Here is a 14,468-nt window from a genome sequence, read left to right on the forward strand (position 1 = left end):
ACGATCAAAAACAATGTTCATATGGTAATGAAAGTTTATATTTGTTACTAAATTCATAAGATTTTAAAGATTTTGTTAATTCGAAATTCCAAAGTTCAAAAGTTTAAATGCTAATAATTTGAAAGATAAAACATTCTTTCAGTCCAAATTATTTAATGATTCAGAAATTTAAAAAATTTTATTTTTTTCTCGAATTTTACTAAGCACTTAAAAAATTTTACTATGTTTTAAAATCTTTTCCATTTTTAATTTATATTTTCGTAATTTTTATAACATATTTTCGATTTATATAAAAAAATCTGAAATTTCATCATTAATTGAATAATGTTCCTTATAATTTGAGTGTCTCATCGTCATTTTTTTATTCGAAAGAAATTGTTTGCTTCTGTATTTTCTTTTGATAGAATGTATCATATACATAGAATTATTCTCTTTTTTTTTTGTCATTTTTTTTTATTTTGCTATATTAACATATTTAACTTAATTGAACTTGATTCAATCTTGTTAATAAAAATAAAATGGCAACTTATTATCTATTCTTAAGAGAATTTTATGATTTTCTAAATCTGGGATCACTTTTTTATAGAACTAATTTAATACTTGTAAATAATTTTATTTTTAAAAATTTATTTATATTATATTATTTATATTATAATAAATTTATATTATTTATTCCAATAGATTTTTTCTGTTTGCATTTCAATCGATTTAAGATGAATTAATAATATATTGAATTCAATTACTAATTATTAGGTTATTCATTAGTATATTCAGAATAATAATCATTTTTTTCTTTCTAAGATTTTTGTTACAACAATATTCAATAAATATATTCAATAAATAAATTATTATAATTTAGCAATCAAATACATAAAAATTTCTTATTCAATATTCTATTTAAGATTTAAATAAAAATTCTCTTAATAAATATTTTTCTCTTTTAATTTAATGTATCTGATAAAATCAATTATGGAATTTATATATTTTTTGATTAATAAAAAAATAAAATTAAACAATTTTTTCATTCATTTATGAATGAAGAAACATTCATTTATATATATATATATTTTTTTTCTATTTTTTATACATAAAAAATCTCTAAATAAACTTTTATATATATCTAATATAACTTGAAATTAATATTTTTCTTCTTAAAGTAATTCATTATTAGTTTCAATAATTCTAAAAAAATAGATAGACTTGAATTTAGACCAAAAAATAAACACGAATTTATATAATTTATGCGGGAATTAAAATCCTAAATATTTAAAGTTTTTTTTATAAATGAAAATTAAATAATCTTCTAGATCTATTGAAACTATGAAATAACTGAAAAAAACTAATTTTAAAGAGCATTCTCTAGTTTGAAATATTCTATTAAATAAAAATTTATTTTTTGATATTAAGAATAAATTTATATATTTTATTCAATTTTAGTGCTAGTAAATATGAAGACAAAAATTGACCTTTTTTCAATTAAACACAGATTCTATTCTTTATTAACAACAATTCAATAGTCTTTTTGCAATTAATTTCCGTTTTTTTTTCCGTTTTGTTTTGAATGGATATTTCTGATATTTAAAAAAGAATATATATATATATATATATTTCGGTATTATAAATATATATATATTTATAATTCTAAATATTCAGAACAAATTTATTTTAAATTATATTTTGCAAAATATATAACAACGTTATCTATATTTTATTTAACCTCCTGAAATTGATCTTTCAATCATTCTATTCCTTTGGATTGCATCGTATGTATTGGATTGTATCGATATATATATTGGATTGTATTATCAGAATATTGTCATTTAAGAATCTTAAATGCTTGTTAATATTGCTTGAGTAAACGACCTTCTCATCAAGGTTCTTTCTGTATTTTAAATTCTACTTAGTAATTCTTTTTAATAAGTAGTTTTACTATTAGTGAATTTTTTTTTTTTTTTTGATAGCTTTTATTACGATTTTTATTTTATTTTAGTTTTTCTAATTTATTACTTTTTTTTATTTTTTCGGATTGATAATTTCCAAGTAATAATTATTCTCTTTCATCACATTTAAAATTGATTTTATTTATTTGTTCATATTTGAGAATATGCATTTTTTTAAATTCAATTTCGATGAAATAGATCTATTATTAGTTTAACTGGATTTAATTTTAATAAATATTAATTTATCTATATCACCATTCAATACTGTAGAAAGAATTAAATTTGTTGTTGATTGTTCAATATGAATCATTTTGCTGAATGTATATTTAATGAATTTAAAGAAATAGCATTTAATTCGGCAATTAGCTTGAATATCTCTAAGTTAAAATTTTTTAATTTAAATTTTTTAATATTTCATAACTTAATAATATTTTATAATTTAGTAATTGTTTCTTTTTTGTTTGTTTCAAAATTTGTTCAATAATTTTATTTTAAATTTATTGATAGATATCAATTTTTAAAACTTTTTCTAGCAATTTTATCATTTATTATGTTAATTATGTTGGTCTAATTCAGATATTATTTTTCGAATAGAATTTTCTTTTCCCATCATAAAAATAATTATAATAATTATTGTTTCCTATGTTATTCATTTACTCAAAATTGATAAAATTTATATTGATCTGTTTATCTCTTATACAAGATATATTTAGATTCATTTTGCCACTTATGAAAACTCATTTAACACTAATCTATTTTATCTTACATATAAAATCATTATATCTATAATATTATAAATCTATTTTTTTCATCGTTTCAAAAAAATTTGTCATGTAATAACATTCGCTGATAACATTATTTTCTTGTTCATCTTATAACCTAAATAAATTCACTATTTTATCAAATTATTAATATAAAATATTAGAAAAATTATTAATATAAAATATTAGAAAAAATCGAATTTATGTTAAGCAATAAAACTATAGAAGAGATAAATAAATGATAGATGAATAAATTATTATTTAATATGAAAAAATAATCAATAATATTCAGAATAATATAAATAAAGCAATAAAGTGAAATTTAAATAACATTAAAAATTCAACGAAAAAAGAAATAAAAACAAATCAAAATGTAATAAATATTATTTTAAAGCAGAAGAAAGATCTTAAAATTTATGATATATTAATAAGAAATTTCAAAAAAACCTTAGAATTTTGAAAAAATTAATAGTTAAAAAGAAGAAGAATAATTAATATGTAAAGAAATATTAATAAATAAAAAAATTAATAATAATTCAAAAAGCTATATGAAATTGAGCAAAAATTATGTGACTGTTATATAATTAAAGATATTGATTTTCAAAAACCCTATTTAGATATTTAAAAGATATTTAAAAAGTTGCGAATATCAAGCCAAAATATTTAATATAAATACAAATTAAATATAAATTTTGTTAAATTTTGTTCAATTTATTAATTTTAAATATTATTAATTTTAAATATATATATATATATATATATATATATATATATATATATATATATATATAATTGTAATATTAAATATCTTTATATATAATTTGTGCATTAATTCATTAGTATTTTCATATTTTATTTTTAATATTTATCAATATTTTTATATTTTGTTTGTATATAAGTTTTGTATATTTTATTTTAATATAAATTTATTTTAATGTATGTATGTAGAATATATAATTTATCAATACTCATATCTGTTACGAATTTTTAGAAATGATTATATTTCAAAATAATTAAAAATTATAATATTAAAAATTATATCTTTATGCTTATATAAAATAGTATAAGTTTAATAACAAAATGTTTCAAAATCAATGAATTTTTCTTTAATTCACTAATTTCTGCTTTTGTTAATAATATATCTTATTTTTTAATAGTTAATGTGACATTCAATTTTTTAACATAAATTTGAAGATTTTGAGAATTAATAAAAATAATGAATGTTCGATGTGATATTTTCTATTTGATAATATATAAAAACATATATTATGATAATACGATATTGTTAAAAATTCAATTATTATAAAAAGATTATTATACAATAATGATCTTACTTGAACAAATTGTGTTATATATTTTATTCTATTCATTTGATTTAATAATTTTCATAACAATTTTTTTTATTGAGAATTTTTATTATTTTCATTTTTAATAAAATTTATTTTTATATTTTTTGTATAAATAAAAGTTATATAAAGTATATTACATAGAAAAGTTTTGAAAAGTATTAAATTGTAATATATCTATTTCTCTATTTTTATTAAAAATATATACATATAAATAAAATATATACATAAAAATATATGCAATTTATACATAATATAAATAAATATCATTCTTAATTAGTAAATATATAAAGATATGCACTACTTGTTGTATGATATTACTAGATATAAATCTATATATATTAATTTATAAAATTTAATTAATTAAATGATTTTTTTTAATTATATTTTAATAATAAAAAATAAATAATAAATTTATTTTAATAATTTAATTTAATAAATAATTTTTTTTATAAATATTTGAAATTTCGTTAATTATTCTGTACTGTAATAATAATAATGATGATAAAAAAAGAAAGAAATATAAAAAATTTTTTTTATTTTTCAAAGAAAAAATGAATCAAAACAATGAAATAAATAACTTTGAAAATGTTCTATATAAACATAAATATTATAAATCTTTAAAAAATTGCAAATATTTTATTTTTTATTTTTTTTTATTTTAGAAATTAAAATTGTAAATGGAAATTCGAATGATAATATTAATTTAATTTTTGAAAAAAATAATTTTGAAACTGTATTAAAAAAAAATTTAAGATTTAATGATATATAAATGTTAATTATATATAACAATATGATTTTTTATAATAATTGTATATATAAATTTTTTTTTAAGTAATCACAATGAGTCTATAATAAACATAACAAACATAATTTCAAGCATTGTTTCAAATTTTTAATTTTTAGATCCTTTTTTTATTTTTTAAAAATTGTTCTTGACATCTGAAAAAGAGATGAAATCCATTCTATTATTTATTAAATATAATAATAATTATACATTTACTATTAACAAAATTATTAACAAAATGTTTCATATTATTACTTATTTGTCATTTTATTTATTGTTTTTATACTATAATTAAAAATAATATAATATTATAAATCCTTGTTCATATTTTAAAACTACGATTATTTTAATAATTTATGTTTTTCTTTTGGCTCTTTGAAAATTAAAAAATAAATCAGAATAAATAATGTTCTATTGAAATATACAGGTACAAAAATTGCAAAAGCAAAATAAAAAGAAATATTGAATGAACGATAACGGTTGTTATAATTTTTATCTTTATTTTATTGAAATTTTAATTATTATAAAAAATAGATAAAAACCTTCATATCTTATATTTCTATTTATCTTATATTTAAAATTATAAAAACTAAGAAACTTAAACAACAATATATTCTTTTATTTGCAGGATGAGAAGAAAAAAGCAAAGAATCATCGAAGACAAAAGAGCATCAATTTTGCTATTTGTCGCATTGGTTCCTATTATCTGCTCCGCCGGAGTTTTGGATCCTTGGCAGTGGGCACGTAGTGATCGAATAGAAGTCAATATTCCTTGGTTGCCATGTAATTATATATACCTACATATATTTAAAAATTTAATGTTTACTTCAAAATGATAATAGTGTATATTTCACCATTATCATTTTGAACTAAAAAATCTATTTAATGAATATATATAAAAAAATGTGCAACATTCAATATTGTAAAATAATTTTTTTTATTCAATCTAAACAAAAAAAATTGATTCGTTAACTTAATTTAAGATTGTCAATACAAAATTATTATTAATATGAATAGAAATTATTTTATTAATGCAAATGAAATAAAAATTGACAAGATCATATAATAAAATATATATTTGCAAATAAATTTCTATGTTCGAATAATAAGCATTGTTAATAATTTGAAAATAATATTTTCTATGTTCAATATTAAATGAATAATGAATATTTACTTCATTTGCATTTATAAAATAATCTTTAAATTTTAATATTAAATCTTAATATTAATAATAATTTTGTGTTAATAATTTTGAATTACTATATTCCTAAATCATTCCGTCTCTTTATATTTAATTGGAAAATAATTTACGATATTATAAATAAAATAAAATATATAAAATCGAAAAGATTGATTGAAAAATCTATATTATTTGGATGAGTATTATAAGCTTAAAATCTTAAATTCTTTAACACTTTACATTTAACACTTTCTATTTTAAAATTAAAAGATAAAATTGAAGTTAATATATGTATATAAGTTAATATAATAGTTAATATACATTAATATAATATAATTATAATTTTATTCAAGAAAGAACTTAACGTCCTAAGTTCATTATTTTTTTTCTAAATAATAAATACAAAGAATAATGAAAAATCATTTTATTATTTTTAATAACATAATATAGTATTTATATATAACATATATACTGTATTATATAATTGTATATACAAAGTATTAATATAATCATAAAATATCTATAAAGGATTGATTTTAAAGATATAAAAATACAAAATTGATTATTAAAATAATTGATTAACTTATATTTATTAAATTATAAGCAATTTAAAATTAGATTAGAAGCAAACTAAAGATAAAATTAAGTGGCAATGTGATAAAAATAAATTTGTTTCACTTTATCTTTGTTTTGTTTCATGCAAGATGATGTAATGCAAATTATTTGTAATAATAAATAAGTTTCAACTATTATTTTATATAATTTTTATATTTATTTTAATCTCTAGAATCTTTAAAAATATTCTTTAAAATATTAAAATATTAATCAATACATATTAGCCATTCTCTCATTAATTTCGATGATTATTAAATATTGTTCACGAGCACTTATTACTTGTGAGATTTATAAAGTTTATTTCAAGAAATTCTTCGTATGGAAATGCTTTTTTATTATTATTAAACCTCTTTATTAAACCTAAACAAAGAATGATGTTATCTAAGAAAATTGCTATTTTTGAAAAGAATAAAAATATATATTTATAATTGTATATTTTTAACACACTTTAATTTGGCTAGAACAGAGTGGAATGTCATCCGATTCCAAGGATGACATTCCAAACATAGTTGACAATAGCAACTATCATTCATATATCATTCACTATAATATCATTTTAATTCGAGGAATTTTTTTTAACGTGAGGCTATCACGAATCAGGTACTCATCTGATTATTAACATATTCTATCGGGAAACTATAATTCTCCTAATTTAATTGGGATTTTCTCTCCGAGGGCACGAATTTTACTAGTAAAGAAAGTTTTATTGTGAATAGGTCGTATTCTAATTGCCGGATATAATAAATAGTCTCTTTGTAATTATGCATCATGATCTGACCGTCGAATATGATTACTTACTGTGACATTGTAAAAAACCCAATTCTTATATAAACACGCGTATTGCACTTCTAACCATATTAATACAATCTATTCATTATGAAGAAAATATATCATAATTATAAATATCAATTTTTTTACACACATATATCTCAGTTGAAAAAGCATTCAATACATGTTTTCATGCAATTATAATCTACCATTCTTAATTATCATCATTAACTAAAATACTACTATTGTGATATGAACAAATATGTTGTAAATTAAATTTTTGACAAATTTTACAAAAATATAAGATTTTTTTAATTTATAAAATATTTGCAAAAAATTATTATTATTATTATTATTATTACATTAATATGTATTATTATTACGTTAATATGTTTCATTTTACGTTATATGTATCATTATTACGTTAATATGTTCTTCGCGAAATAAAAATAAAATATAAAATAACAAAATAGCAATAATAATAATAGTAATATTAATTTATAAAAGTAACAAAAGATTCTCAACTTGCAAATTTAAAAAATTTTCAAATTTCGAAAACATGCATATATTATGCAATTTCTTTATATTGTTCAAATTCTAGAAACAAAATGATCTCTAAAAATTAAGCTATTTTTCAATTTTAATTTTAATTATATATTTTAATTATATAAATATAATTAATATAATTTAATTAATTATAATTTAATTCATAATATATTATTCATAATATATATATTTAATTCATAATATAAATAGTATTATAATTCACTATAAGAATAAAAAAAGTTTTCTTTTAATGAAAACTAACTTTTGATAAAAAATTTATCAATTGTTTATATAATTAAAAAAAAATTATAAAGAAAAAATTTATAATTTTTTATATTTTTATTTTTTATTATTAGATGATATATTATTTTATAATGTAGATAGATGATTATGAGATCACATTATGATTAGATTATCTAATAATAAAACGCTTCGAAATTCTGCCGGAGCCAATATATTATATAGATATATTATATTTGTTAAGCATTCATTAAATTACATTCATTACATTTTTAATTAATTTTTCAGATCTGAAGGATGAAACTACATAAACTACATAAACATAGCTAAAATGAAAATTGTTATATAGACGAAATTATTATTTTGCACATACAATGAAATCTAGAAATTCTTTAGATTATTACAAAATAAAATACAGTAATATAACAAAACTTGTATTTGAAATCAAAAAATTTATTTTTTAATATTATTTTATAATTAATATAATTATATTATTATATTATTGAAATTATTGATTAAAATTTCATATGAAAAAATGAATTAGAAAAAAATTATAAATTTTTTAACTTTATTTTAATTAAATAAACAATTAATAAATGCTAAACAACTGTCCTAATTAAAAGAAACAATTTTTGTCTGAAAATTTTTTTTTTTATCTTTTATATTTTGCAAGTTATAACACAAAATCAAAAAAAATATTTTAGTTTTTATAGATTAATTTTATTTCTTAAAAGTGAATTTGAATAATAAAAAAAATATATATATCTATATTGCAATTATATTGCATATCCCCAAGATTTCAAAATTTTTAGAATTTATAAATTAAAATTTTTCTTGTTATTAATATCTATTATTATAATTTCGATTGCCTAAAAGTAATTCTATATTTTATTTTCGCATTCTAGGAATTCGAAAGATGTTTAAGATTATCATGGATAAATATTAATTATAAATGTAATAATTTTAACTTATTCTTATACATTTTGAAGATCATATTTATATAAACAATTGATTTAAGTAACAATTAAAGTAACATTTACTTTACGACAGATCATTATGGAAGTGAGTATAAAGATCCTGACTCCTACGCGCTGCAACTCTCGGTTCCGCGAAAACCCACCTTTCAAAACCATTTTTCAACACGATTATTGGTTCTTTAGTTTGCATTTTCACGAAAAATAATGATTGGAGGAAAAGTTAAAACTTGCTATAATTTTCTAGATAAGATCAATTAGAATAAAAATAGAATACAGATCAGATATAATTCAGTAACGATACAGTTCACATTAAAATTAGAATTATTACAGTCATCAATCAGCTGCAAATAGTTAAAGTAAACCACCATTCATTCAATCAAAGCTCATAATATAAATAATTATATAGTTCAATGGCAACAGATGATTAATCCTTCAGTTCAGGCACATTTGTGCAATATTCAAAGTCGCTTAGTTTAGATTTTAACAATTATATTATTATATTTGTATTTATTTATTCCATAAAAAAAATATGACTTATGAAATAAACAATGAAAAGAATATCTTGAATATTTTATTATATTTTTTTTTTATGTTCATATATTTTCGAGAAAAATAAAATATTTTGATAATCAATTATAATTAGAATCATTTACATTAACAATATGAAATATTATTATATTAAATATATAAGGAATTTGATTTTACAGAGATATTTTTTTTTTATGTTCATGTATTTTCGAGAAAAAGAAAATATTTTGATAGTCAATTAAAGTGTAGAATTATTTACATTAACAATATGAAATATTATTATATTAAACATACAGAGAGTTTGAATTATAGAGTGTTTCATTTAATACTTATCATCTTGATTGATATTATTATATATTATTATTTAGGAAAAATATTTTGTAAATAAAAGTTAAATGATTTCGCATGCAATTCATGTTATTTTATTGTTTGAAAGAATAAAATTTATCTTCAGTTTTTTATGTTTCAAAAAGATTAATAAGATTAAATATGAATATATATAATAATATGAAAAATTTTTCATATTTATAAAGAATTTTATAAAGAATTTCTTTATAAGAATATTTTTATAAAGAATTTCTTATATTTAATATTAGTAGACAAGTAGTTAATATGAAATTTCAATTTTTATCAATATAATTGATTTTAATTGATTTTAATTGATTGCAATAGATCTTTTTTATTCTATCTATTTTATTTATTAAAGCACATAAATATCACATGAATATTAGATATCAAATTTTACGAATTTTCGATATTGAGACAATTAACTATTAACTAAAAATATTAAAAATTATTTCTGATCTTATACATAATCAAAGTATAAATAATTAAATTTATTTTAATATATGATTTCATGTAATATAAAAAAAAATATAATATTCTATTTAAAAAGTATTTTATTTCATTGATATTTTTCAAAAAATTGATATTGAAATTGACATATTAAAATTAAAAAAATATTTTCTATTTTTACATATATAAGCCTCAAAATTAGTATTTAACTTTTATAAAAAAAAATTATTTTGATTATTTTAAAATAAATTTTTTAAATATCTAAATATTTTTATAATGCAAAAAATAATTGTGATTTTTAATATTATTTTGTTCTGTTAGATAAATTAAATAATCTGTATATATTTGTAAAATATAATAAATATTCTGCTGAAAGAAATAAGTTTTGAATTTATTTTTCAAATTAACAAATTAAAAATATATTATAAATATAATATATATAAATATAATATCTGAATATTTTTGAGATTAAATGTATGTAAATATTTCATATTTCAAAAAAAAATACTTTCGAAAACATTTTATATAATTTTCAATATAATATATAAATTCTTGAAAAAAAATTATTACTATAATAATTTTTATTATCTTATTAGTCGAGAATGAGACACGATGCTACGATGAGCTAGGCTGTTTAAACATAACCAGGAATTGGTATCATCTAATACATAGACCACTTAATGTCTTCCCTTTACCACGAGAAGTCATCAATACAAGGTTTATCCTGTATACAAACGAAAATCTCATCGAGGTAACTATAATTATCTTATTTTATTTTAATATTTTATCAGTTAAATATATTGTTTAATATATTTAATATGTATTTGATTTTATTTTCAATAAAACCTAAATATTTATTAAAATATAAATATTTAAATAAATTTTAAATAATGAACAAAAATATTGAAACCACATTCAACTTTGCTGATATTTTTCAATTTAATTATAAAAAAGATTTTAAAAAAATTTAATTATAACATACATGATTTCTTAACATAAATCAAATTTTTTTGCTAAGAAATCAAGAAAAGAAAAATATAATACAATATTATTTTGTTTTCAATTTAAAAGCGAAATTTTGATGCAATGAATCTGTACTAGAGAACAGTAAAAAATAATAAATGAAAAAAATAGATAATATTATAGATAATTGATTTAAGACATGTGTTAAAAATGTTAAATAAGTAAAAATTTGTTATACAACAAAATTATTTATAAAATTAAATGCAACAATAATAATGTATAAATTGTACAGTAAACTTAAAAAAAAAATATACTACAAATAAAACGATGATAATTATAATAATATTAATCAGAATAGTATAAATCCGCTTATTGCAAGAATTATTTTTATTTTTATCATAAATCGTTGCATCAAGAACTATGTGATAATAAGTTTTATAAAAAATTAAATTTTATGAATGAGGCTTGCAGCTAACATGATTTTATTTAATATTATTCACTAATAAATTCAATTTTAATATTATTCAATTTTTACAAACTATGATAATATCAATATAAACATGTATTGATTTGCAAAAAAACCGTGATAGCTTCTACAATAAAGCAGAGGAATGCAAATATATAATGTAGAATCATAATTGACTCTTTATTGAATGAAATTTTAATTGATACAAATACAATAGATTTTCTAAAAGATAAGTTATATCTTACATAATTAGATCATAAAAAATTTCATTTAAAAATTGACTTAGAATGTAGTATTATAAAAACAATTGTTTTGCAAATTGATTATATATGAATTTTGAAAGAAATTTTTAATGAATTATTTTTAAATTGCTAAATTCATTGAAATAATGGTTAATCTGGAAATATTGATTAATCCTTGTTCCATCAGAGTTAAATATAGATTTTTTTTTATAGGAAAAAATAAAAAATACTATATGTATAAAAAATACTATACTAAAATAATATAATGTCAATGACCACTAACTAATTCAGAAAATATACGATAATATTATAATATTAGCTTGAATGAAAAATTACAACATGTTACTTCATTCCAATTCCATTTAAAAAAATATCAAAATTTTATGTGTATACATATACATATAAATATATATGTATATATAATTATAAATATAATTTTATGCACTTTAAATTAAAACATTAAAAGTAAATAAAATTATTCTTTATAAATTTTCTAAATTTTTCATTTTGAAATTCAAAGTCAAAACTGATAATTATAAAAAATATAATAGAGATTGCTAAATTCTTTTTAATTATAATAAAAAAAAAATAGAAAAAAAATCTAAGATATCTTACATCTTATGTTAAAAGATATAAAAAGATATTAAAAAATTTAACTATATTCACCTAATTAAATCTTTCAAATACAATAAATTTTATTTCATGATAATGTTTCATAATAAAATTAGATAATAATTATTTCAGATAGTCATTTTTTCATTTTCATTTCTTATTGGCTCATTTTGTATACATATATAAGTTATTAATATATTTATAAAATATCTTTGAAAGTTTTTTTTTATTCTAGAAATCAAACAAATTCAAAAATATAATTTGAGATTTATTTATTATATTCTAAACTATAATTAGACGAATAATAATAAAACATAGATAAATCGAAAAAGTTCTTTCGTGTCTCACTATTTTACTTTATCTAATATAAATTTAAATTGTTTAATAAATAATTTAATTTAATAAATAAATCCCAATCAATTTTTTTAAAATCAATTTTCTAAAATTATTTCACAAATATATATATTATAGTATTGTATTGGAAAACTTAATTTATTCTAATATTAATTTTGATTATATTGGTTAATTAATTATATTAGTTATTATATTAATTAATTATATTAGTTAATAATAGTTTATTCTAATATTAATATAATATTTTAATTATATATAATAATTAATTATTATAATTATTATTATTAATTATATATATATTAATGAAAGTTAAGCAAATTTTATTAATAACAAATAAAAAATAAGGAATAAATTCCTAAGATTTTATGAAACGAATGATAATATTATTCGACAAAAAATTATTCTCATTATTATTCATAAATAAATTTTTATTTATTATCAATTTAAGGTATTATTATTGATTAACTGTTTTTTATTCATGAATTAAAATTTGATGAATATGATATATTTATAGAAATAATAGTAATGATTGCATGCTTATACGCACGAATGTACTATGTATAAAAGAAATTCTATGCTTTTCTTAATAAGAAAAGGTCAATCTGGAAATTCAAAAAATTATGAAACTTATATAGTGTTTATATGTATAAGTATATATTACGTAATTTTCTTTTTTTTTTTTTTTTGCTATAAAATCACTTTAAAGAGATAAAATTAATTCTTGAAAATTTAGTTATTTTTAATTTTTATTTTTATAACTCGCCAATTATAAAAAACACAAAAAAAGTTTTCAGACAAAAATTATTTTTTTTTATAAGAACTATGATCTTATAAAACATTTATTAATTGTTTAATTATAACAATTAAAAATAAATTATAAATAAAAAAGTTACTAATTTTTTAAATTTATTTTTCAATGTAAAAGTTTTAATCAGCCGCTTAATATATATTATAATAAATAATATATTATACGATAATATAAAAAAATAAAATAAGTATTTTTTGTTTTTAATAAATAGTTTTATTTGTAGTATTGCTAATTTTTATTGCTGAATTTTCAAAAATACGAAAATTTATATTATATAGTTTTATTTTTTATTACACTATTTAACATATATCAATATAAATGATAATATTAAATGATCAATATTAAATGAAAATAGACAAAGAAAAAAAAAAGAAATTTGTATATATATCATTATTTTATAAAACTTTTTTATTTTTAATATAATTGTCAAACTTCTTTATTTTTTATATATCGGATAATAAACAGATTCAATAAACATAAGTGAATAATGAATTATATAATAATTCTTTAAAAAATGTTGTAAATATATAAACCTGTTAC

General features: G+C 16.6%; 1 protein-coding gene across 5 annotated transcripts in view; it reads left to right on the top strand.

Moving 5' to 3' along the window:
* The window catches only part of LOC727173 (pancreatic triacylglycerol lipase), a 100,092-nt gene that overhangs the window by 60,943 nt on the left and 24,681 nt on the right, over positions 1-14,468 (top strand). For all 5 annotated transcript variants that reach the window (XM_026442684.1, XM_026442686.1, XM_026442687.1 and 2 more), the window contains exons 2-3: positions 5,463-5,617; positions 11,080-11,234. In XM_026442684.1, coding sequence (XP_026298469.1) covers positions 5,463-5,617; positions 11,080-11,234 — 310 coding nt within the window. The remainder of the gene's footprint in view (positions 1-5,462; positions 5,618-11,079; positions 11,235-14,468) is intronic.

This window comes from Apis mellifera, linkage group LG9 (genome assembly GCF_003254395.2).
Source record: "Apis mellifera strain DH4 linkage group LG9, Amel_HAv3.1, whole genome shotgun sequence".
Lineage (NCBI taxonomy): Eukaryota > Metazoa > Arthropoda > Insecta > Hymenoptera > Apidae > Apis > Apis mellifera.